We start from the raw sequence: 27,152 nt of genomic DNA, 5'->3' as shown, positions 1-27,152 counted from the left end.
TCATATAATCGGTTTCAAACCAGTTCAGTTTTCGGATTAGTTCGGTTAATCGAATGTCCTAAAGATAAACAACGTCCAATGATAAAATTTTCCAAAGTAAAATTGCTCAACAAGCACTCAAAGCATCCATGTGACTTTGATTGTATTTGTATTTGTAACTAACAAATTCACACGCTTCTTATGCAGTTATGCTTACGTCACCACTCAGATTTAGTTAGTTTTACACTCCAAACCCCTTTCTAAACCATCTTCTTCTTCTAAATCCATATTCAATAATAATAATAATAATATAGATCCGATCTACAATGGCGATCAATCCTTCACTGGCTACGGAGATTGGACCTGACGGCCTCGTTCGCGAATCACCTGTCATCGCTCACACCGAGCGAGTACGTATTCATTTGCTGTATATATATATGTATGTATAGGTTTTAATTATATATCAATTAGTTATGATATTTGCGTGTTGTTGTTTATAAATGATTGCAGATGATTGAAGAAGAACAACTTCAATTGAGAAAGTAAGTTAGTTTCATTCTAATTCTACTAATCAATGAAATCAATTTAGCATTGTATATTTGACCTATTGATTATTAATTACATAGTAATTAGGAGTAGTATTTAGTAAACTGATTATTATTTAAGGTTTATAGACAGACAGAGCTTATTTGATATTAATTCTGATTAGTTGACCATCATATTCTGTCGAGGCCTCGGATCTCAATGTTATTATCAGTTGCTTGATCTTTGCATTATCACCTTTGCTAGATAGATGCCTTGCTCTGTGTGGCCATTGTTTTGAGAAGTTGTAATGACCGTAAACGTGCCTCTAGTTCGCTCGTTTTTCCGGTGGTCCAATTGTTGTGGTATCATAGTGTGTACGGCTCGCTCTTTTGGGACAAAACTGTGGTTTGTGCTTATAGTTGATGTTATTGTAGATTCTTTGGTGTAGTCTTTAATATTCATTGATTGATGTCATTTACAAAGTCAACTCTTGGCTTCGTCTTGTGCATATACCGGTTTTTCATAGCGCCTCTTATTTGATTGATGTTGTTGTTATATTAAGAATAAGTTAAGTGCTCAATGTTGGCCTCAATTGCTTGATATTTGCATGTTCCACCTTTCTGGTGTCCTCTTTTCGGTCTATTATAATTGAGACACAACCGTGTTTGGTGATTACCGTTGCAAGTAAAACATTTGGTTATTGGATGAGACGGCTTGCAGTTGATGTTGTTTTACAGTCCTTGGTGTTGCAGTGTCCTTTTAAGTACATTGTATCCGTTTTGATTTTAATCGTGTCATCTCCCATAGGAAGTCGCGGCAACCCTTGCCTCACGTTTTCCCATGAACAGAGTTGGTTTTGGCACTTGCGTTTTGACATGCAGAGCAAAAGCGTTAACGTGGCCACTTACTCTTATGATGGCCTTGCTGCACCCATTCACTTTCACTTTTCATCCAATGGTGTGCTTCTATGCAGGTTGTGGGATGCATCTGCGACCCCCACTTCGTCACTTGATGATTTCTTCCCTGATCATCACTCTTACTTTCCTGCAGAATACTTCGATGGCAGCCTTCAAGTTATCCCTTAGATTCACAAAATTAGTTTTCAACTCATCGAATTGTTGGAGTTAATATGTGACTTGAGTTCCTAGTGTGTTGACTGGCGTTTCAACGTATTTAACCCTTTTTTCTAAGGATCCAAGTTCTATCATAGTGGCGTTGATTTCCCAAAAACATTTCTTCAAAGACCTGTTCTTTGATGTCACATGAGCTTTATTGGCTCCTTGTCGAGACCTTTCTCGACCATGGTTCTCTTTCTCATGTGGGATGCTCTCAACGTTCATTGCAGCAATCTTGCTTATCTTGGTCGCCATATCCCAATGAATCGATGTGCTCTGATAGTAATTGTCACAGAGTGATTCGTTCAGCGAGCCATGTGGCTCTTAGATTTGTTCTAAGATAGGCTTTTAACACCAACTTAGTAGCGATTTAAAGCGACCAGATGCAGAATGCAAGACACGTATATACGTAATCAGGGGAAGTGCTTTGTTGATGAGAAAGAGAACACTACTAAGAAGGTTTATAAGGTATACTTGCTGAATTTGGAGATGACCAGTGAGGAGCTTAAATGAGTAGCCTTCATCTATCATCATTGCCCGACTTACTAGGCTAATCTAGAATCTACCTATCTAAAGTAATCCTTAAAAAGATCTTGCGTAATTCACATGATAAATCTAGGCTTTCCCATGGAATAATGTGGCTAGAGCCTTGAAGCCTCATAATAATCTTGAATTTTACCATAATCAATTAATCATAATGCCTCAAGAAAGCTCTAGAAGTTCAGTAATCCTGACATTGAGGTGTTTTCCTGTAGCTTTTTAAGTGATTGATCAATATTTTTTGTTTGACAAGTTGCATTAACAGCTTCTCTCCACATGTGAGGTTTGAGACTTGCTTCACTTGGCAATGATCCAACAGCCACAATTACGGTTCAATTTCTTCTTTTACAACACCATTTTGTTATGGAGTTCTAGAAGCAGAAATTGTTTGAGAATCGTTAAATACCCTTTTCACATAAAGTTCTTTTCTTAGTTGTTTTGGCCAATTTTTCATTTAATGGTTTGTAGTGTTGCTTACTTGTAGCTCTCATCATCTAAATAAAGTTTATGATTTTTTGAGCAGCCTTAGTCTTTAGTTTGATGAAAAACACCCATGTATATAAATCGTTAGTAATATCCGGTACAAACTTCTAGACCAAACAAATACATGTGAAGTAGGTGAATTGGATTGCTAATTGAAAAACAAAGCTTAAATGTAAAATGTAAAATGTAATGCTTATTTTTGCTGTTATCCTTTTACAAACGCTGGACTCTAGAGTATGAAATTTCAGGGAGTATTAGCAAAAGGCATATCATTTACATATATATCCTTGCATTTTTTGGCTGTTTGTAGATGGTGTGAACAAATTTTCTGAAAGTGTCTCTTTTGGCATCACACAGTTGAGATATGCTAATATAAGATTGTATTGAAGTTCTTTAACATATGCCAGTTACAGTGTTTCTTAGCATCACAATATCCCTTTGTTTGTTCCTTGTTATCACTAAATGAAGATAATAGATGTTTGGACCTTTTACCTTTAATATGAAGATTATAGATATTTTCAATCAGACTCAGTCATATGTTTTCAGCGGCCACTGTCAATTATCAATATATCACTTTTGACATTAGCTCCCTTTAAATAAGATTTGAATGAAATTTCATTTGTTTTGGTCATCAAACAAACGTTTACATCTTCTGAGGAAGTGCATTTCTTCAGAGCCAATTAGCCTTTTAGATCTGCAATCAACCATTGCTCTTACAATTGAAACATTCTGCTTCTAACACTCACTTAGATCTGAATTTTCTTCATGTGGACACATTGTTGAATTTTCCTTGGAGAATATCTTTCTGGCCATCAGGGCAATCTTGTCATTAAGAACACAACTTTTAAGGATTTCTCTGATTTTACATGCTACAGTAATGGGAAAAAGCACTATTTTGGTATTCATATTGAAAAAACTACATGTTCAGACTGCATGCATTTAGATTGCTGTATAAATACCTATTAATTATATCTTGAAACATCTTTTTAGGGCATCTTAGATACATACATCATAGCTCGTGCACCCTCATTATTCATTCCAATACTGTGCCAAGCTTGGCAGCTTGCAAATGACTGGATTGTTTGTTTGTTTTTATTTTTTATTTTTTTATATATGTTCATTAGGATTAATCATCATCACCATGTATTTAGCATAATACGGATCACCCTGAGATGGATGGTATAATATCTTGCATACTAATAGTACCTGATCATATATCTATACAACTTGTTCCATTATTAATTGTTTCTACCGATTTTCTTGAAACTTTTAGATATATCGACGAGAATTATTCAAAAATCCGTGATGTTGAGCGAGAGCTTTCCAATCTCACAATGGAGATGAAACTCACAGCAGGACCAAAGAAAGCTGGTTGGTCCGCTCTCTATTTTCCCATTTTGCCTCTTTTTAGTTCTTATTTGTGTATGCTAAGTTTTACTCTATTTACATATTGTAGCACTTGAACACATGAGGAAGAAAATTGAACTATCAACTGAAAGGATTCGTTTTGCAAGGTTGAAGGAAGAAGAAGCAAAGAAGGTTTGTGTCTTTCAATTAATATTAATATTAGAAATAGTTTCATATGTAATCGACTAATCTTAGCCTATGGTCGAATAAACAATTCTTTGTTTCAGGCTTGGGAAGCTGCAGCGAAGGCTGTGAAAGACGAAGAAGCAGTCAAGCAGAAACTATGTGAAGATTTGAATAATCTGGTACTTTACAGTTACAACTATTTTCCTGTTTCAGTTTATAAGTGTTGTTGCATACTCACATATCTTTCATAGGTCCAAGAAAGCAGCAACTCTCAGTTTGCTAGACTAGAGGAACTTAAAAGGCGGTTAGAGGCTTTGAATCCAAGAAAATCAACCGCACTTGTAGGAACCGTAAGTCTTCTTTCCATTTCATATTTAGCCATAAGAGCTTATGCAATGCAGATTCTCACAAACGCCCACAAGCGTGCCTAGGGGTGGCAATCTTGACCCAAACCCTTTCAAATGGGTCAATTTGAGTTGTTTTAAATAAAATAAATGGGTTGGTTTGGGTAAAAGATTTTAACTAAATGGGTCAAAATGAGTCATTTGAAATTCCATCTTTTTATTTTCGGGTCAAAATGGGTCGACAAGTTCAAAGAAATGGGTCGATGTGGGTTAGTGTCCAAAGGAAATGTGGCAGGTTTCGGATCAGAACGGGTTTTCGTACAAGACAGGATTCGACACGAAACGGGTTTCAGATTGGAACAAGTTCGGTTCAGGTTTCAAGCCAACACGAGTTTTCACACGGGACGGGTTGGGGTTTGGTTTCTTTTATTTCTTTTTGGTCGACTCCTGACTCGTTTTTGTCCGATTTTCAGTTTCGTTTTTGTTCGGTTTGAATTCTTTTAGTTGCGTTTTGATTGATTTTTTCGATTTCAATTGATGTGGTTCGGTTTTGGCTTTTTGTTTCATTTTCGTCGATTTTTTCAGGTTCGGTTCGATTCTTAATGTTTTTTTACGGAATGAGGGCAACGTATGAATCATTTTAGTGTTTTTACTTTTTTTTATGATTTATATTTTGAGTTACGATTTTTTTATTATTATTTTTGAATATTTTTTTGAGGGTTTTTGATCTTAATAGAAAACCCCTCAAAAAAAAAAATAAGTAAATCATAACTTAAAATATAAATAAAAAACAAAAAATTTTAAAAAACTAAAATGTTTCCGCCGTTATTCTCGTTAAAAAAAAAACCCATAAAACCTGATTCGACCCTAACCTATTCCGACCCAAACCAAAACAACCTTTTTTTTAATTGACCCGTTCTGACCCAAACTCGTTTTGACCCATGACTCGTTTCAACCCATGTCTCGTTCGACCCAACCCAACCCATTTTCCACCTCTAAGCATGCCCATCTTTCAAAAACATTGATTTTCACATTATCACCACCTTCACAAACGTCCTTATTTCCACATCATCACCACCTTTTGTTGGGCGATGTGGTATCCCCGGACCCACATTTAGACAACTGCATATTAAAGGAGTTAGGGAGGTTATTTTTTTGGCCGGCCCTAACCCTATTGGGCCCAATTGGGTTCTAGCTTGTTTAGCAAGGGAGTAGCCCTAATATGCGGTCTATAAATAGTCTCTTGTACTTGTTATTATATATCACCAAAATAATACAAACCTAATTACCCCGTGGACGTAGGTTGTACACCGCAACCGAACCACGTAAAATTCTCGTGTTCTTTATCGCTTTGATTTCTTGTTCGTGTGTGCCTTTTGTTCCTAACAACTGGTATCAGAGCAAGGATCACACTATAAACCCCAGCCGCCAGTCGCCACCAAACCCTAATCAGAAACCCTAGCCGCCGCTACAGTACCGCCGCCGCTACAATGTTTCCGGCGTGTGAACAGTGCGCGCTACAGTACAATCTGTCTTTTGACCAGAAGAGGTCAAACAGTTCTGATCAGTATTGCAGGTTGCTTCCGTTAGAAACTCGGTAAAGATAATGACTGAGGACGGTAAGATCAGAATCGAGAAGTTTGATGGGCAGGATTTTGGATGGTGGAAGATGCAAGTCGAGGACTTGTTATGCCAGAAAGATTTGCTTCCATGTTTGAGAGGTCAAAAACCCGAGAATATGAAGGATGAAGAATGGGCCGATCTAGACAGGAAAGCCCTAGCAGTCATCAGATGCACGTTGGCTAAGAACGTTGCTTTCAATATAGTGAATGAGACCACTGCTAAGGGTTTGATGACCGCGTTGTCAAACATGTACGAGAAACCTTCCGCGTCTAATAAGGTATTCTTAATTAGACAATTGGTGAATACGCGTATGCGGGAAGGTGCGTCTGTTACCTCTCATATAAATGAGTTCAATTCTATCATATCCCGGTTATTATCTGTTGATATTAAATTTGATGATGAAGTGCAAGCTTTGCTATTATTGTCCTCGTTACCTGAAAGTTGGTCAGGAACAGTCACTGCCGTTAGTGGTTCAGCCGGAACCACCAAACTCACGTTCGAGGGTATTCGTGACTTGATCCTAGGAGAGGATATCAGGAGAAAGAATGCAGGTGAATCATCCAGTACTTTGCTAAGTACTGAGGGAAGAGGTAGAAAGAAAGATAAGAGGGTAAGTAACAGGGGAAGATCAAAATCAAGAGACAGAAAGGGGAGTTCAAAAACAAGAAACGACATAAAGTGTTGGAACTGTAATGAGAATGGTCATTTCAGAAGTCAATGTACAGAACCACCCAGAGACAAGAAAGAAGTGAATGTTGCCTCCTCAACAGCATCAGATTCTGATGATGCATTGATCTGCTGTATTGAGGATATAGTCGAGTCCTGGATTATGGACTCAGGTGCGTCGTTTCATGCTATCTCAAGCTCGAGAAAGATGAAGAATTTCAGACGGGGCAATTTTGGTACTGTAAGTCTTGCTAATAACCAAATCTTGGAAATTACTGGGTTGGGAGATATTGACTTGAAAACAAGTTTTGGAACAATTTGGACATTGAAAGATGTCAGGGTAATTCCAAAATTGAAAAAAATGTTAATTTCCATTGGGCAATTAGACGACCAGGGTTATGATGTAACATTCGGGGGAGGACAATGGAAGGTCGTCAAGGGTAGCATGGTAATTGCCAAGGGAAAGAAACGGGGTACTTTGTATATGGTTGAGGTTTCTGCAGGTAGTGCTAATGCAGTAACGAGTGGACCGAGTCTATCAAAGTTGTGGCATCAACGACTCGGCCACATGAGTGAGAAGGGCATGAAGATGCTTGTCGCCAGAGGAAAGCTTCCAGATCTTAAAAGGGTTGAATCTGAATTCTGTGAACCATGTGTTTTTGGAAAAAAGAAGAGGGTATCTTTTGTGAAGACAGGGAAAGCACCTAAAGCTCAGAAATTAGAGCTTATCCATTCAGATGTTTTCGGACCAACACGTGTTGAATCCTTGGGAGGCTCGAGATTCTATGTGACTTTCATAGACGACGCCACACGCAAGGTATGGGTTTACTTTCTTAAAAATAAATTTGAAGTATTTGATGTTTTTAAGAAATGGAAAACTGCTGTTGAACTTGAATCTGATCTGAAGGTAAAGTGCTTGAAGTCAGACAATGGAGGGGAGTACATTAGCTCAGAGTTCACTAGCTTTTGTGCTGAGCATGGCATTCGGATGATAAATACAGTTCCAGGTACTCCTCAGCAAAATGGAGTCGCAGAAAGGATGAATAGAACGTTAAATGAAAGAGCCAGAAGTATGAGGATAAATGCAGGGCTCCCTAAAATGTTCTGGGCAGACGCTGTTAAAACTGCTGCCTATCTTATCAACCGAGGTCTATCAGTTCCGTTGGGTTACAAAACACCTCAAGAAGAATGGAAGGGGAAAGCGGTTAATTATGAGCACTTAAAGGTTTTTGGGTGCAGTGCATATGACCTAGATCCGAATGCTGACAAGATAGATTCAAAAGCCAAGAAGTATGTTTTCATTGGTTACGGGTCAGACAAGATGGGCTACAAGCTTTGGGACTCGAAAAGCAGAAAAGTAGTCCGCAGCAAACATGCTACATTTAATGAGGCTGAGTTGTACAAAGATGTGATAAATCCAAACTCTAGGGTTCAGAAGCAACAGGTTGAATTCAAAATTGAAAACCAGAGATCTGAACCGATCCCCGAACCGGTTCAGGAACCCGCTACAGAAACTGAAGTCGACACAGTTCCTGAGTTTGAAGCTGGTGGAAATAATGAGTCAGAAGAAACTTCTGACAGTGGGAGTTCAGAGTCTGAAGACGAGGAGATCCCACAACAGCCTGACCAGACTGAAAATTGGGTCAGGAGATCCACCAGAGTTACTAAACAGCCAGAAAGGTATAGTCCCGGTCATTCCAATCCTTCAGTTAACTATATTCTTTTGACAGAAAACGGTGAACCCGAAAGCTACTCTGAAGCAGTCAAGATGAAGGATTCTCGCCAGTGGGAGAATGCTATGAAGGATGAAATGAGCTCTCTAGAAAAGAACAAGACATGGGACTTAGTCAAGCTTCCGCAGGATAAGAGAGCGTTGCAAAATAAATGGGTCTTCAGGGTCAAAGAAGAACATGATGGGTCTAAACGATATAAAGCCCGTTTAGTGGTCAAGGGTTTTCAACAAAAGAGAGGAGTTGATTATGATGAAATCTTCTCTCCCGTGGTGAAAATGACTACCATCAGACTTGTTTTAAGTCTTGTAGCAGCAGAAGATTTACATCTAGAGCAACTAGATGTGAAAACGGCATTTCTACACGGTGATCTTGAAGAAGACATTTATATGATGCAACCTGAAGGGTTTCGGGTTGTGGGGAAAGAAAATTGGGTCTGCAAACTAAAGAAGAGCTTGTATGGTCTGAAACAGGCACCTAGACAGTGGTACATGAAGTTTGATAATTTCATGGAGAGGTCGGGGTTTAAAAGATGCCAGATGGATCATTGTTGTTATCTGAAGAAATTCAACAACTCTTATATCATATTACTGTTGTATGTTGATGATATGTTGATTGCAGGATCTGATATGAAGGAAATAAGCAAGTTGAAGAAACAGATGTCCCAAGAGTTTGAAATGAAAGACTTGGGTGCAGCAAAACAGATACTGGGAATGAACATCACTAGAAACAAGAAGGCAGGTACTCTAACACTATCCCAGGAAAAATACATAGGGAAAGTGTTAGAAAGGTTCAAGATGAATGATGAAAGAACCAAGCCTAGGAATACTCCATTGGGAAGTCATTTGAAGCTCACCAAAGATCAGTCTCCTAAAACTGAAGAAGAAAGATCGAAGATGACCAAAGTCCCATATGCATCAGCAGTCGGGAGTCTAATGTATGCAATGGTTTGCACTCGACCAGATGTTGCTCATGCCGTTGGGGTTGTTAGTCGGTTTATGTCAGATCCAGGAGAAAAACATTGGGAGGCTGTCAAATGGATACTTAGATACTTGAAGGGTACTCAGAAGATGGGGTTATGTTTCAGAAAAAAGGATGCCATACTCAGAGGTTACACAGATGCTGATCTGGGTGGTTGTAAAGGGACGTTCAAGAGCACTACCGGGTATGTTTTCACAGTGGGAGGGACAGCAGTTAGCTGGATGTCTAGACTTCAGAAAAGTGTGGCTCTGTCAACTACAGAAGCAGAATACATGGCTGTTGCAGAGGCCAGCAAAGAACTAGTTTGGTTGAAGACTTTTCTTGAAGAATTAGGAAAACAACAACCCGACTACTCATTGTACTGTGACAATGAGAGTGCAGTTAAACTTGCAAAGAATCCAGTGTATCACGGAATGACAAAGCATATAGGGATGAGATATCACTTCGTGAGGGGGTTGATCAGTGAAGGAACAATCAGTCTGAAGAACATCCCAGGTGCTAAAAATCCAGCTGATATGTTTACCAAGTGTGTGGTGCTGGATAAGCTGAAGCTTTGCATAGCTTCCGCTGGTCTCCAGGAATAATGTTGAGGAGACAAGGGTAATTAGGATGGTTTGAAGATCAGGAGGGATTTTCATTTACAGAAGTACAGAAGAGATGGTGCATTTCTAGGTCCGAAGACACCAAGTGGGAGATTGTTGGGCGATGTGGTATCCCCGGACCCACATTTAGACAACTGCATATTAAAGGAGTTAGGGAGGTTATTTTTTTGGCCGGCCCTAACCCTATTGGGCCCAATTGGGTTCTAGCTTGTTTAGCAAGGGAGTAGCCCTAATATGCGGTCTATAAATAGTCTCTTGTACTTGTTATTATATATCACCAAAATAATACAAACCTAATTACCCCGTGGACGTAGGTTGTACACCGCAACCGAACCACGTAAAATTCTCGTGTTCTTTATCGCTTTGATTTCTTGTTCGTGTGTGCCTTTTGTTCCTAACACCTTTTACATTTGTATTTCATAACCGAATTATTTGTTTTAAACTATTTAGTTTTTAATATCGTACTTGTAAGTTTAATAATGTTTAAATATTACTAAGTGAAGTTAAAGTTAGTAATAGTGTAGTTAAAATATAAATATAATAAGTTATATTTAATTGTTTAATAAGTTGTATATTTATATATCTTATCAGTTTTTTTACAAATTATTAAAATCTATATAAATTGGTATTATAAAAGTTTTTTTAGTTGATATTATTATAACTTGTGTAAACTCCTAAACCTTGTTAAAAGTTTTTATTTAATGAGTTCCTTTCAAAAAATGTTTAACAATATGAAAGTTATAAGTTCTTAAGTTAATAAGTTTACAGATCTATAAATTTGTTATATAAATTTTGATAGTATATAATGTATATGTACTATTTTCATAATGTGAAGTTAATGAAAAAAGGTTTGTGATCACAAAATTGAAGCCAAAAAACACCTCACAAGGAGCCACGCAATTAGGCGCTTGCGTGAAGGACGTCACTTATGAGTTCGTGAAGTCACCGACTAATGGTATTTCATACATGTTGAAACTATAATAATATTCTACCCAAACCAGGCTGAGAGTCAACCGGGACCCACATCAACCACCACAAGTTCAAATGCATCAGTTCCTAATGTTGTGGAACCACCTACTGAATCAACCAAGAGTGATGTGGAAACTAATAATAAAAAGACAGCCGGAGATGTAGAAGGAAGAGGGAAGAAGAAAACCGCAATGCAAGGTAGAGGAGCTAAAGGAATCGGAGCAGTCCCCAAGAATCGAGGATCCAGCTGGACCGGTGCCGGGTTTGACTAACATGGTTGACTCTATGTGATTGGCTGATTGCTCAAACTACTAGGTATGTAATTTGGTAGATACCTTATACATACATTTTGTTATATGCTTTTGTTGCTGTTAGATTTGTAAAAGGTCACAAGAAAAAGTTAGGATTATTAAATGCATCTTTTTTGCTTTCATTAAAGTCATTCCATTTTTTAAAAAATAATTAATATGTGTCAGAAAGTGTACTAGATTCCTTGCCTGCTATTGCAAAAACCATCTTAAAGTTTTCACCAAAAACTGAAAACTTTATTATATCTTGTGGGCTTGTCATTCATAAATTAAATCAAAATAGTAAGGCAAGGGGAAAATGGTTTTGGTAGTCAAGGTAAAATGGTAAATGCACTATCAAACATTGATACAAGACATTTCATGTATTTGTGACATTACAATGGCAATAATTGGTAGAGGTACATGAGACATTGCCAGAATTTTATGTACCTTGTTACTGTTTTTCATATTATTTGTGTATACATGTCTTTTTGAAATACTTGTTTTTATTAGTAAGGAAAAGATTGATGTTACAAGTTACAACGTCACATCACTATAATAATGACAGTACTAATACTATTGGGTTTCTGTACGGGACATCGTGATACTAGACGAAATCTCTAAAGGGTGTCTAGTGTATGCACATCGGCGTTTCAACTTATGAACGAACGTTTAGGATTTGATCATTCCATTATAATGCTCGTATAGCCCTGTGCAAGGCCATTTAAATAGGCGTTTAGATATGACGATTCGTGGTGAACAATCTAGGCGGTTGATTAGAGGCCTAGCGGGTGTTTCTTTAGCTTCTCCTATCATAATACATTATCTCCGAGCAGTCACGACTCAATTTTTGGAGGCCCTAAGCAAAGTCTAAAAATGAAGGTTTTTTTGCGCACACAAAAATATCATTGTACTTACAATGATTATAATGACTTACCAATATCATTGAGTTTATGTAACCGGTACCTTGTAGAAGTCAAAAAAACCCACTCCACGCAGTCGCATCCGGTTACTACATTGACCTAGAGGTGCACAAATCGGGTTTTTTTTAATACCCGGGTTCGGGTATGGAACCGGTTTCGGGTATGATCGGGTATTGAGATAAATCGGGTAGGGTTCGGGTAGGGTATTGAGGAGAAACACTCAACCCTATGTACCTGGGTAGGGTATGATCGGGTTCGGGTATTGGAACCGAGTACGACCAGGTATTAATACCCGGTTTTGAATTTGTAATTTTTTTATACATTTTTAATTTGTTTAAAATTTAAATTTGTTTTGTAATGTATAAAATAATTAAACTATATTACAAAAATCATAAATCCACTTAATTACAAATTATTTACTTGGTAATATGCATTTTACAAAAACTAAACATAAAAGTTGTGAAGTACATATAAAAATATACTATAAAAACTCATGTATTATTTCGGGTATTAGAAAATTGGTATCGGGTATCGGGTATAGGGTATGACTGGGTCCGGGTATTTACGGGTATAAATCGGGTATGGTTCCGGGTACGGGTATTGATCTCAAAATGCATACCCTATCCATACTCTACGGGTAAGGTCGGTTCCGGTTTCTGGTATAGAATACCCGGGTATAAAAAAAACAGGTTCCGGGTATTTTTTTTGGGTCCGGTTCCGGGTACGGGTTTTTTTGTCACCTCTACATTGACCCTCTTCGAACCACTAAACCACGCATCATTAGAATCATGAAGATACAAATTGTGAATGTATTTTTGGCAGCTGAGTGATGAGTATAATAACAGTATTTAGGCTGGTTGTTGTGGTGGGTAAAGCGTCACGTCACCATCACATAAGCAGTGGGGGCTTTAATTAACCCATTTGTTAACTAGGGTGTTTTGGGTTAACAATCTAGTTAATTATGGTGGAGAAAATAAAGAAAAAGAAACAAAAAAAAAATGATTTATTGCTTGTTAGACCACCCGTACTCGTGGCGTTATGCTAGCGTTTTTTGAACGAAAACGCCGGGAGCCGGGGGGGGGGGGCGTTATTGGTGTGAATCTTGGAATAGGCGTTTTGTATAAAACGCTTGAATGAGCACGATTTTTGAAAAATGTTACCGTTTGTGTTAACTAAAACCCAATAACGCTGTCCTAAGTGTGATTCAACTGGTAGTTGTACAAATGATATACACGTCAGAGCTCTGTCTTTCATATGTATCTTCTTTCATCAGCTTTTCACTTGCTATTTTGGTTTTCTTCGATCTATGTTTATATTATATCCAAAAGTACAAAATAGTACATATTTAGAAATGATTGAAGCTATAAATTTAAATATATGGAGAGTTTTGTTAAGAACAAAAGCAATATTTAGTAGCGAACTGTAAATGCACAATACATGTATATATATACATCATATATAATGAATAGAGAGTGGTGTAAACTATTCCATAACCGTCTTATGTATTAATAGTGTGCGTATATGTTTATAGATTTTAAAACAGAAAATAAGTTTGTTTAGCAAGCATCCCGCTTAAATATTCACGTGTTTCTAGCCTTCCAAATCCACGAGCTCACCTTGTAAACACAAAAGATTATATGGCGCTTATTTCCTGCTGTAAAAACTACAAACATATACACATGTGTAATATGTAAGACAGTTATATAGCTTAAACCATTCTCTTACTAATATTCATTATATATGAGGTACATATGTATTGTGCGAGTTTAAATGGATTAAATTTCGGGCTTAGAAAGATACTTGGTTTGGTTACATTGGTGTCCATCTTGTTTATTTTACATGTTTTGTTAATATGTTTACTGCTAGTGCCTTGTTATGTTTTCATTTTTATCTTTTGTTACATATTGCCTAGTTTAAAATAATACTGTGTAATGGCATAAATGCATGATGTCATAAGAAAACAGATGCACATATGAATTGACTTCAACTTGAATTAGATTTCACATATGACGCATGATTCACGGGTCATAATTAATGCACTATATACCTCTTCTTGATTCCACTCAATTTTAAGTTTGAAATGCTTGAAAATATTATAAATTCTCTTTTTCAACGGCCGACAAAAATTTTATTAACCACCAAACGGTATTAATATTGTTTGTTTGTTTTAGTTTTATGTTGTAATTAGTAGGATGGGGTTACTGTACAATAATTGCTTAACATACGATAGGTGCGAGAGACGCTCAAAGGCAAAAACATAAATGCTCAAGGGCAAAAATTCTAAAACGCACAGCCAAAAAACTAAAACGCTCAAAAAATGTTTTCATGAAAAAAAGTAAAATATTGATTGATTAACGATCAAAAACTGTCGGTGAACGAATGATTAATTTAATATGTATTGACGATTCCGAGATGTTGGGATGTGATTTCATGGATCGATTTCGTGAATATAGGGTATTCACGTGCCTATTGTACGTTAAGGTATTATTGTATTCCATCTTTTCTCGTAATTAATATATGTAAAGTATAAAGTAATTTTCTAGTGATCAAAATGGAAAATAAATACGGTCTTAAAAAAACTAGTTTGAGATTCATGTATCACATAAGTTTTTCAATAAATAATAACAATACGCTAGTTTTTTATGAAGTCGTTTTTTGTATATCGACTCAAGGATCTCTTTGTTTTTTCTTTTTAAAAAAAACTACATAAAATTTTGACATTAAATCATCTTTTAACCAAATTTGATATATTTATCTAAGTACGAATTGAAGTACATATTTATTATTAAAAATTAAAAATAAAACTAGAAGAGTAATAATATCTTTTTACACGACCAACAAAATTGACATGAGTGTTAGAAATTTAGAATGTACATGCTCATTGGACGAGGTAACATAAAAATAGAAAATAACGCAAATATGTTTTCATGTCGAATTGTTGGTTAATATTATATACTTGAAAAACTAAGACCCAATAAGGATGTGTGCTTGGGAGTAACGTACATGAAGATGTAGATCATGAAAGCAATGGAAAAGAGTGTTTCAAAAAGATTAAAATGTCCGGTGATGATAATGTCTTTTTTTAAGTTGTTTTATATTATATATAATAATAATATGTTTGTTTATTATATTTTAAACGACGAATTTTATAATTTCATAAAATTATAAATACAAAGTACATACTACATTTCATTACGCCAATAAAAATCTTGATTTGTATTACATGACATGTAACATAAGTTTTTGATATCTTGATGTTATATATACATGAAAAGATTTAAAACTAGAATAATGTCGGTTTAAGAGGTTTAAAAGCTTTATAAAGATTATTTTGTGTCGTTCTCATTTTAGTGAGGTCGTAAGCTGGTTTGAGTGTTGAACAGGAGGTTAACAGTTTAATCCTTGTAGTGTAGCATTTACCCGTTCAATAATAATAATAATAATAATAATAATAATAATAATAATAATAATAATAATAAATTTTATTTCGTAATGAATGCCATATCCATTACTGTTTGGTTTTTTTCGAACACATGTTGGAAAACAAAGGAGTGGTTGACACTATGCAAGATCTGGTAGTTGGGTCCATGTCTTTATGAGAACATTTTTGGTGTATGGTTTTAATTACTTAAACATAGTGTGTAAATTTTTTTAAAACACTATTTATAAAAACAATTTTAAACACTAGTGTTTTAAAACAATGAAACTAATTCCTCGTGCACAACATTTTTTACTTAGGAAAATGTATGTGAAAGTTAAAAAAAATTAAGCAGGAAGATTCAAATATGGATGGAGAAAACGTTTATATGGAGAAGTTTTAAACAGAGCGTATAGTCAATCCACGATATGACCACAAGCTAGTCGATTATCGTCCAGAACAATTTTGGTTTTTTATAAGAACTAACATTACATGACTAAAGAAAGATGGGTTGACAAATATAAATCAAGAAGTTTTTGTCAATTTATTTGAATGAATACCTTTTTTTTTCTAACTATTTTTAATCAAAACAATACTTCATTACATTAAATTATTTTGAATCATGTGTCTTAGTTTATGAAATATCATATTTTTAAGCAGTCTAATTATGTATTGATTTAAATTGATTGAATACTCAATTAACATATACAAATATAATTTATTCTTGAATTTGATACGTCTTGAATATCCAAGACCAAGGATGCGTTCGTGTGTCATTCGTTTGAGTTATGTATCAACCATCTTGAACTAGTTCACATAATCCTTGTCAATCTTTCAAAAGTAAACTATATGTTCAAACTTAATCTAAACTACATGCTTGCTTTATAGTCATTTGTATGTTTTACGCAGAGGCAAAGTATAATGAGAGGGCCCCGGCCCCCTGTTTTTTCGCGCGTTAGTGTAAATTTAGCCGTTTTTCGTCCGAAATATTTTATGCGTAGTGTAAATTTACCTGTTTTCGACCAAAAATTTAAGCCCCCCCCCCCTTTATGAAAATTTTTATACAATTTGAGTTCGGCCCCCTCGGCGTTCACATCCAAGCTTCGCCACTGGTTTTACGTGTTTCCTACGATTCCAGGAAGAAGAAGTTACTTTTCAGTGTATACATGTCTCTTTGTGGACATCCGATAAAATTGGAATGATACAGTGAAGATGAGCATAGCTCCTGTGTAAAGATGACACGCGCAAACTTATTAATATATTTGGTGTCTTTGAAGAAAATGAATAAAAAAAAATAGTTAAAACATCTAAAAGACCATAGGCCTAGCTTGGAATCTTGGATGTTACCTCATAAACTGTTGTGGTGGTCAAATGTAATTAACACTAGGCCACATTCCACCAGTTTTTTCTGCAATCATAATGGCCATATGAACCAACATGTCAAAACATCATTATAACTTCAGAATAATCACACATTTTTAAAAGAAACATTGAATTCCAATGGTTAGAAATTAATAAGTTGGTGTACCTTTACTATTATAATTATTCCCCACATGCAATTAAAATAATCAAGTTATAGTTCAACTATTTATTACTAATTGTATTTCATGGGTTCAGGGTTTATAGTAATATGAATAATAGTAAGTATTATGATACTAACTTTGTGTGAATGTTTTTAAACCCCTATGTTGGTTGTTAGATGTTTTTAAGTGATATATGAAGATCCAAATCTTTACTGAAGAAACGCGGTTTCAAACCTAATTGAGCGACTGTTTCCTCAGGGGTTAGCCTCTCTACGCGTCATGTGTAAGCATAAAGACTATATGGTTTGAGATGGAGTGATGGAATGTTTTACAGCTAGATAGGACCTTACACTTATAGTCGAATGTGTACGGTGATGGAAATCAGCTGTTGGGCACATGTTGAGCATACATTGGGTTGTCTCTTCTACAACCGTCTAGTGGAGATCGTGAATGCCATTTCGCGTAGGGCCACCTCTTGGTACTACTATCTCTTTTACGGGTGTGCGTAAGTGGTTCCACGCATACTGGCTTCACAGGTGGCCTCACCCCGTTTATGCCTTTTCCAGCACGATTCTGGCGTTCGTATTGGTCCTAGCTTTTACCTTTTGTTCCTCGGTGTTTTGGACATATCCGCTTTGAGGGTGCACATTCGAAAAAAGTTGTCCCCTTTTGGCGTTTTCTCCATTTGTTTTGATTCAGATCCGAGTTTGATCCGGTTCAAGACCATATCCCTTCATTCACCTAAATCAACTTACAAACATATTTTTTGAATGGAATATTATAACAATTTAAGGAACTAAATATGTGTCGTTTCAACCCGACTATGTTAGTAGTTTAGTGAGTATAAAAATACAGCATTTAATTTATTTTGAGGTTAAACACTAACTAGATACGATCATATTAAAATTATCCGATTTAGCTGTTAAATAACTCATCAATTACTTTAATCTAAAACTAATCATACCATTAAGAAAAATTATCTTATAAGAATTAACCTACAAAATATTCTTCTAATACCGGCCTCATGGCCATTAAATATACAAATATGAAAACATTTTACTCGGTTATATGTTTTAAACGGTCAACATGTCACTACATGTGACAGTTAAAAATATAAACATGAATATTATTTTAAGGATAAAAAACATCAAAAAGAATCTAAGTAAAAAATGGAACGTGTCACTTGGTTCATATGTTTGGTAGTGCTACCTTCACGGAAATTCATGGAAGATACCTCCTCGGTAAATTCACCCTTCAAACTTTATCTTATTCATCGTCTTTCTAATTTAAAATTTTTTTAACGACAAACTAACAGGTAATTGTCTAGATACATTATCAGCTGGTCTAACATAGACATACGAAGGTCTACTGATGATAAAACTCAAATATTCTTAGAAACGGACCGGATATCACAAAGATCCTTATCGTTCTTATTTTAATAATTAATAATTTTTATAATTAAGATGAATATCGGTGGGGCCGTAAACAAAAAACTGTTCGACTAATAAATGAAATGACACGAGCAAAGAATTCCGTTCAGTTGATTAATTAAACGAATAAATATAAATAAAGACCATGTTCGTTCAATTGCGCTCGTGAACATTCGATAATGTGTTTGTTTACTTCCGTTTACGTTCAGTAATGTTTGTTGATTAAAAGATTTTTAATTTTTTAATAACTCTTCTAATCGTTTCATACAGATTTAAACGAGAAATGATGTTCAGTTAGATCTTTGTGAACCATTTGTTTATCTGATATAGCTTAACGGACAAAATAAACAGTGTCTTGTTCAGTTTGATTCGATTCGTCTATGGCCTTAGTTATAGTAAAAATTAAAAAAATAACAGTTGTAAAAGATATATTCAAAAAGTTGAAACATTCATATTCATATACTATCCATAATAGTAAAAAAGAATATAATAATATATTAAAAGAACAGTTAGCTGATATTTAAATAACTGATACAACTAGATGTTTACAAACAGAAAGAAACAGGCTTAAACATGAATCTTTTGTTAACCTTGTAAAGCTGCTAATATGCCCCCACTTCTTTTTAGCCATTCTTCTTATTGAGCTGCCAAATATATATATATATATATATATATATATATATATATATATATATATATATATATATATATATTCTCTTTTTTCTTTTTACTACTTTTTGACCTCTCACGTGCACCCCTTAACAAATGGCATCTGATCACAACCATGTTACCTCAGTCAGAAACTGCTTCCACATCCAACATGCAATATGTTTTTTTTTTTTTTTCAAAAACATAATTATCTACATCTACTATATGTTATTATCTATTACATAATTTGAACCCATAAAATATATTTTTTTATGTCATCAGACACCAGATATTATTAGATCAAATGCTCGGTATCCGCCACCAGCTTCTCCGCCTCATCCGCAAACGCGGTCTCTCCAAGCACCCGTGTGCTGTTTCTCATATCCCCTTCAATCAACCCATCAATATCTTCCAAAACTTGACAATTCGCCGCGGGAAAACCACCGATTTTTTCGCATAATATTCCAATAAGCTCCGAACCATACATCCGATGCGAATTTGGTCCACCCACCCCCACCCATGGTTTTAAACTTATGTAGGGCTTCAAAATATCCACTAGAAGCTCGTCCACCACCGCGAATATTAGTTTCCGGTCGGTCGCACCCACGGCGGTTGGGTGGCATTTTTTTTCAATTTGTTGAAATATTGATGGGTGGAGAGGGTGTGAAGGGGAGTACCAATGTGAAATTGAGATGAGTGTTGTGTTTTCAATTCCGGTGTGATTAAGAATTTTTGAAATGTAGTTGAAGTAATCCGAATTTGAACGTTCGATGGTGGTGGTGGCAATAGCGGCAATACAGTCACTGTTTTTACTGTTACTGATACTGTTACCGTTAGTGCTGACTTGGTCTTGAAATGTGAGCTTGTGGGTGTCTTTAATATTCTGAAAACATTGTTAAAATATTAAGAATAAATAAATTAATTAATAAAAAGGATAAAATATAAAAATGTGAAAAATATTAAGAAAGTGAAAAGGATAATGACAATGTTGTTGTGTCATGTTGTGTTGGTACTAGGTAACTAAGGTTAGACAAGTACTTGTTTTTGAGGTAATGTTGATGTTGATGATGATGTAGATGACGCCATGTCTTTCTTGAAAGACATAAACTTTGTTGTGTTAATATTGTTGACCCTAACAAGATGGTTTGATAATGGAGTTGACTTCTTGTTGCATTTCTTCATACATGCTTCTTGATCTTGTTGGTGCATTTTTTTCAATCTCAAATCATATTTTTCACTTGCAATTTTCTTGCATTTTTGCATTTTTATTATTGGCTTCTCTTGCTTCACATCATCTTTCATCAATAGTGGTGATTTGATGGCTTCTGAATTTGATGATAATGGAGAACTTCTTAAATTAGAATTTGGTTTGTTGAGATTGTTCTTAATCTCCATTAATCTTATTCTTGTTGAGCTTGAAAGGGGTGTTGGTTCATAATTTTCTTTTCCAAGTCCATGCCCTGAAATTATTAAAAATATATAGATATAAAAGAATTTTCATTTTTTTTTTTTTGAAATTTTATCATGACACACACTCAAAAACCGTAAAACCATCCAAACTCAACATATTTAGTTTAGTTGAACCAAATATTGTATTCGCACACAAAATCAGTCTAACACAGAAACCATTAAACCGCCTTAACAAGCTTGGTTTGATTTAGCTTTTCCAAAATCATATTTACACATAAATTCAGTAAAAATAAAAACCATTAAACCGTCCAAACCAGTTTGGTTCAATGTAGTTTTTCCAAAAACTGTATTTACACATAAATTCAGGCATATCAAAACAGTTAAACCGTCAAAACCAAACCGGTTGAATTTAGTTTTTCTTATTTTTATCATAAATCGTATGTATTTATATAGAACTTCAATCAAAACTAGCTGAACCGAAGTGTACTACATACCTTTATCAAGATTTCTTGATTTGTTGACGGCATTGGCGGTGGACCCCGACGATGGTGTATTCGGTTTAAGCACCACAAGAAACTCATCTCTCCTGTGCTCTTTACTCTTATAACCGGTATTGGTAATATCAGCACCAGCAACTCTCCTACTAATATTCTCCCTAATTTGTTTCGCAATTTGCTTCGCATACTCACTCGAACCCTCATCATATCTCCTCTTGTTCTCCTTATTAATTTGGAGCGAAAGCCGGTGGTGGTAGTCAGCAGCCTCTATGGAGGGCCTAGAACGAATGTCACCCGTTGATAACCTTGGTGTCACGGGCAACGAACGAGTACTATTATTATATTTGTTAGATGACAATTTCAAAAGAGGGTTTGATGGTGTAGCACAAGAAGATGATGATGAAACCCTTGGAGATGAGTTTTCAGGTAGAAGATCAAGTCCCATTAACCTTGCAACAAGTGTTGGTGTTTTTGTACTAGGTGAACTGCGACATTCTGATGATATGTCTTCTGTTAATATTTTTGATCTTTTTGTATTAATTTGAATGTCACGCATCTATTACAAAAGAAAAATATATATAAATATATAAATATTAATGATGGATCCAACGACCATATTCACTGTAAATGATAAATAATAATTATGACCATCATCATGACAACCTTTATGGTTTACATCATTGTTTATTAACTTAAGTAATTAAATGAAAATAATAATAATAATAATAATAATAGATTAATAAAACTTACAGGGATTTTATAGTTTGTTTCTTGTTTAAGTTTTAATGATTATGAACATGGTGATGAAGATGATTCTTGTTCCTCTACTTCCAAACTGTTCCTAGGTGCTTCTGCACCTGTTTTACACAATCGAAAAAATAAATAAAAATAAAAATAAAAATTAAAAATTAAAAAAATTAATACAAAGGTTATGGTATAGCTACACCAATCCTATTTGATTTAACGTCATAAAACGGTCGTCCAGAAAACACCTAGGCGGCCTCTTTGATAACAAAAAAAAAAGAAATCAAATTTTAAAAGTTAGTGGCTAGCTAGAACAATCATTTGAACAATATCTGAAACGTCGTTCCGACAATAGACATTCCAAATATTTTAAAAATTATTGGTTAGGACAGTCGTTTGGTCAGTATCCGGACGGCCAAGACAGACAAATTTAAAAAACTTTTTGTCAAAACAACCGTTCAACCTTGAAGAGGTAGGTCCCAGCAGAGCCCAGTTGGACCCGCAAGACTCACCTTAAACAGGGACGTCTGCGCAATGACCAACTGCTCCAGCAGGACCCACCATGCTCAAAGAACCTTACGCGCAGTACGCCAGCTGTACCCGCAGGGAAAGCCTCTCAATGGTGAAGTACCCCGCCTGTTCCCGCAGCTGCGGATACAAGCCATCAGGGAAGGCTACCCGCACTAACAGCAAGGCTACACGCACAAGGCATTCGTTACTTCAGTTGTCACATGAAGGAATGAGCAAGGCGGGAATACTCCCGCCTAAATGAGCCAGTCCGTATGCTTCTGTAAGGTCTTTCGTACTATACCTAATAAGGTATGGGCGGAACAGACAGTTTGACCAGAGCAGCCCATGAACTAATCACAGGGTGACAGCTCACCGACAACAATACGAGGAGGAGCACCCTCTAGTACTGTTTGTCACTATTAGCCGCTGCCTACTCACCAACCCTTACAATGGGACGTGCGCAGCCTACAGTTGGTGGAACAGTGCGTAGCCGGCAGTAAAGGAACAGTATACAGCCGACCTTATTACTGTTGGCCGTAACCTATCCACCAACCAGCATGGCCTGTGCGTAGTCCACTGTTGGTAGAACAGGAATACTATTCAGCCGGCTGTACCTGCTTGGAAACCTACCTTCGGCTATAAATACTCCAACACCTTGGAATGGTAAGGACATAATCTGATATCTCAATCTTATCTAGCAATCTCTTAATATACACTTATATTCAGAGCAATCTAGTCTGATTCTCACGCCGGAGGGTGGTCACAAGGAGGAACCCCCCCCCCTTCTCAGTGACGAGCTTACGGTGTCTGTTTTGCAGGTCTCCAGAAGAACAACCTTCTCTGCTAGACCTCATCCGTGGGAAACATTACTTAACCCCCAGATTATCTATAATCTGCCTGTGGGTTCACTTAGTGTTTCTTCATTGGCGCCATCCGTGCATAAAAAGCTAGAACTAATTCTTAGTCTTTTCAAAGTTTCTGAAGAAATGGTTAACGTTACTCCGGTCCCAAGACCAGTAAGTGACCAAGAAACCACGGTGACCACAACCCCAGTAACTGGGAACACCGGCGGTTATACAAATCTTACGAACACTACCCCGGCTACCCAAGCCGGGGCAAGTGCAGTAAACATTCCACTGGGGTTCACTGATGCCCAGTTGGAAAAACGAACAAGGGTCCCTCGCCAAACACTAGATCAAGTGAAGGCGTGGGCCGAAGCACGTCAAAGAGAGTTCCAAGCTGAATTGGATGAACGCTTGCGTTCAGTTCAACAGGCTGACGAATTCGGCAATACTCGCCAACACCTAAATATGAACAGTGAGTGCGAGTACTCAGACGACGAGAGGGAAGAATCCGATACCGACGCAAACCCTCGCCATAAGGCGAAAGGGAAGCGTAAGGAAACGGACTTCCAACCAAAAAGGAATTTTGGGGAAGCGTTTAAACCAACAAATGCGGAGAGAAACCCGCGTGACTTCTCCAAAACCTTTAGACCAACTGCTACAAATGCAGGAAAGTCAAAATTCGCAAGGGACATTGCGGAAGCAATCGCCCCAAGAAGTGCCAAACAAATGTCCAACATTGGCACTTATGATGGTCTATCCGACCCAGATGACCATTTGAACAGGTTCATTGCGGGGGCTACCGTCAGCAACTGGACGGAACCCACGTGGTGTTACATGTTCCAGATGACTCTGGTCGGAGCGGCCAGGACATGTTTCGATCGTTTACCGGTCCACCACATATATGACTGGGCGGACTTTCAGAACAAGTTCAGCCAACACTTCAGCCAACAGAGGAAATACACTGAAGAACAGTGGACGATCCTCAACTGCGTTAGAGAGGAGGATGAATCTTTACTAGACTTCATCACCCGCTTCAACTCCAAAAAGCTAAGTCTCGGCAACATAAGTGAAGATCTGGTTCGCGCCGCTTTCATCCAAGGCGCCGAATACCCAGAGCTTATCCGCACATTGACGGGTAAGGATGGCATGCCATCAACATGGGATGCCATCATGACGGCGGCAAAGCGCTTTGCCGAGACAGAAAAGCAACTGGGAAGGGATCTTCCCCAGAGTACACACCTCTACACGCAGAAGACAAGAGAGAACAATGTCCGGATCGCCCGGCAGAACAAAAAGAGGAAGCTAGGTATCTGGCAGTCAAGGGTAAACTTTGACACCTCATCCAGCTCTCAACCTCTTGTTGGCAGAAGAAATCACACGCACCCTCCAAGCCAAAAGCACCGGTGGACGCCACTCACCAAAAGCGTCACGGAGATATTTGCCACTGAAAAGCTACCGTGGCCAAAAGCTCCAATGATCCGGCAGCGACCTAATGCGGATCAGAGCAAATCCTGTGACTTCCACGGGACAAAAGGTCATGACACGGAAGAGTGTACATCCTTGAAGGACATTGTTGAAGCATTCGTCAAGGATGGAAGACTGGCACACCTGGTGGCATCAATCAAGAAGGGAGGACGGACCGACAACCAGTACCGAGGCAACGGAAGGAAGCCCGTTGACATCAGCATCAACATGGTTCATGGTAACGTGAGAGGAAGAAAAAGGCGAACGATAGAACCATGTGCGTGGAAGGAAGCTGAGGTGCGCTTCCCGCGAGTGCCAGGAGGACCCAGCAAAGAAGGCCCTATCATCATCAAGAGCCAGCTGGGGCACTACATCACCTCCCGCACTCTTGCTGACAACGGCGCCTCGTCAACGGTGATGTACAGGCAGTTCTTCGACAAGCTAGATGACGAAGACAAGGAGCGCCTGGAAACGATCTGCGCCTCGATGGAAGGGTTTGATGGCAGCACAAACACCCCCCTGGGTATCCTATCTTTCCCCGTCACTCTTGCGGATGGGAGACACTCCCGCACAGAAGATGTGGACTTTGTCGTGATGAGGAAGCCACACCACACGTACGACATTCTCTTCGGGAGAGACGGGATGGCAAGATTCAACGCCGTGGTATCCTCAGTCCACGGCATGATGGGATGGCCAACAGCTGAGGGTGTAGCGATGATCACCGGCATTCCCCAGGTATGCATCGCATCTGTCTCATCTAAACCCAAACCAAAGATGGCTAAACCAACCATCACCGAACCAGAAAGATGGGCCTTCAACGGCAAGTACCCGGACCAGGCCGTCACCATTGGCCCAACAATTGTTGGTCCCACACGCACCTTACTTAAACGCTTATTACAAAGGAACGCTGACATCTTCGCGTGGACACCAGCTGACATGACTGGTGTACCCCGGAGTAAGGCAGAGCATAAGCTCAAATGCGATCCGGCTGTCACGCCGATCGTACAAAAGCGCAGAGTAATGGGGCCAGAACAAACTAACGCGTGTAGAACCCAAGTCAAGGAACTCCTTGACGCAGGCATCGTACGCGTTAGTAGATATCAAACTTGGGTTGCAAATCCCGTTATGGTACCGAAGAATGACAAACAATGGCGCATGTGCATAGATTTCAAGGATTTGAACAAAGCATGCCCCAAAGATTGTTATCCGTTACCTGAAATTGATCTTAAGGTGGATTCGTTGGCACCATTCCGCCTTAAATGCTTCCTGGACGCGTATAAGGGTTACCATCAAATCCACATGGCCGTTGATGATCAGGACAAAACCGCTTTTCGGACGCCCGATGGCACATTTTGTTATCAAATAATGCCATTCGGACTTAAGAATGCCGGGTCCACATACCAACGCCTGATGGACAAAGAGTTTCATTCCCAAATTGGGAGGAACTTGGAAGTCTACATGGATGACTTGGTCATCAAAAGCCCTGACCCAGAAGCGATGTTGAAAGACATCGAAGAAACTTTCAACACGCTCAGGAAGATAAACATGAAGCTCAACCCGAGCAAGTGTGCCTTTGGAATGGAAGAAGGGAAGTTCTTGGGGGTCATCGTCACTAAAGATGGCTTCAGAGCGAACCCTGAAAAGGTCGAAGCCATTATCAAAATGGAATCACCTACTACCATCAAACAGGCTCAGACACTGAATGGACGACTAGTGGCACTTAATCGCTTTTTGGCAAACCACGCGGATAGGTCGTTTTCATTCGTGTCAACATTGAGAAACTGTTTAAAGAAAACGCACTTCCGCTGGACACCTGAAGCGGAAGCAGCTTTTCAGGAGATTCGGTCACGCTTGATCGAACTCCCAACGCTGACAGCACCAAAAGCGGGAGAGGAATTAATCCTATACCTCTCCGCAACTGATAGAGCAACCGGGGCAGTCCTGCTAGTAGAACGAAAAGGCATCCAGATGCCAATCTACTATGTTAGCCGTGTCCTAACAGATGTAGAAACCCGGTACTCTACCCTAGAAAAATTAGTCTTAGCACTAATACACGCTTCACGCAGGCTAAGACGATATTTCCAGGGTCACCCAATCACCATTCTCTCAAACTTCAAACTTGCAAACGTTCTAGGCAAACCCGAGTTATCGGGACGCCTAGCCAAATGGGCAATTGAGTTGGGGGAATACGCGATAAAGTATAAGCCAAGACCAGCCATAAAAGGCCAGGTTCTGGCCGACTTTAATGCAGAAGTGCCTGCATCGCGGGAAAAAGAGTGCCAGGAAGAGGCTCAACCCTCTCCAGCACAAGACATCAATGATGTCTGGCGACTATACACTGATGGAGCAGCCAGTAACGAGGG

The 27,152-nt window shown here is 37.9% G+C and overlaps 2 protein-coding genes and 1 pseudogene across 2 annotated transcripts; 2 read left to right on the top strand and 1 right to left on the bottom strand.

Moving 5' to 3' along the window:
• The first annotated feature begins 304 nt into the window (after nt 1-304).
• On the top strand, nt 305-11,498 carry LOC143627029 (uncharacterized). The gene is made up of 7 exons (XM_077096933.1): nt 305-389; nt 490-521; nt 3,916-4,013; nt 4,099-4,181; nt 4,277-4,354; nt 4,427-4,525; nt 11,123-11,498. The coding sequence occupies exons 1-7, from the start codon at nt 306-308 to the stop codon at nt 11,360-11,362; spliced, it is 714 nt and encodes a 237-aa protein (XP_076953048.1). The 5' UTR covers nt 305; the 3' UTR covers nt 11,363-11,498.
• A 5,388-nt stretch (nt 11,499-16,886) lies between these two features.
• Nucleotides 16,887-16,982, top strand: LOC143627099 (U6 spliceosomal RNA; annotated as a pseudogene).
• Nucleotides 16,983-19,614: 2,632 nt separating this feature from the next.
• Nucleotides 19,615-22,085, bottom strand: LOC143627056 (uncharacterized). The gene is made up of 4 exons (XM_077096955.1): nt 21,977-22,085; nt 21,224-21,782; nt 20,358-20,779; nt 19,615-20,202 (listed from the first exon to the last, which is right to left on the bottom strand). The coding sequence occupies exons 2-4, from the start codon at nt 21,780-21,782 to the stop codon at nt 19,615-19,617; spliced, it is 1,569 nt and encodes a 522-aa protein (XP_076953070.1). The 5' UTR covers nt 21,977-22,085.
• Between the last annotated feature and the right edge of the window lie 5,067 nt (nt 22,086-27,152).

This window comes from Bidens hawaiensis, unplaced genomic scaffold, assembly GCF_021521415.1.
Source record: "Bidens hawaiensis isolate Kalapana, Puna unplaced genomic scaffold, B.hawaiensis_p1.1 tig00004595_1, whole genome shotgun sequence".
NCBI lineage: Eukaryota > Viridiplantae > Streptophyta > Magnoliopsida > Asterales > Asteraceae > Bidens > Bidens hawaiensis.
This window is presented reverse-complemented; position numbering and strand designations above follow the sequence as displayed.

Bases quoted from the DNA above. Each gene is read 5' to 3' on its own strand.
- LOC143627029 (XM_077096933.1), top strand. From the start codon at position 306: ATGGCGATCAATCCTTCACTGGCTACGGAGATTGGACCTGACGGCCTC. The intron at 4,182-4,276 runs GTTTGTGTCTTT...TCTTTGTTTCAG, and splicing joins AGGAAGAAGAAGCAAAGAAG to GCTTGGGAAGCTGCAGCGAA. The intron at 4,526-11,122 runs GTAAGTCTTCTT...TACCCAAACCAG, and splicing joins CAACCGCACTTGTAGGAACC to GCTGAGAGTCAACCGGGACC.
- LOC143627056 (XM_077096955.1), bottom strand. From the start codon at position 21,782: ATGCGTGACATTCAAATTAATACAAAAAGATCAAAAATATTAACAGAA. The intron at 20,780-21,223 runs GTATGTAGTACA...TAATAATTTCAG, and splicing joins ATCAAGAAATCTTGATAAAG to GGCATGGACTTGGAAAAGAA. The intron at 20,203-20,357 runs GTACTTGTCTAA...CAATGTTTTCAG, and splicing joins CAACATTACCTCAAAAACAA to AATATTAAAGACACCCACAA.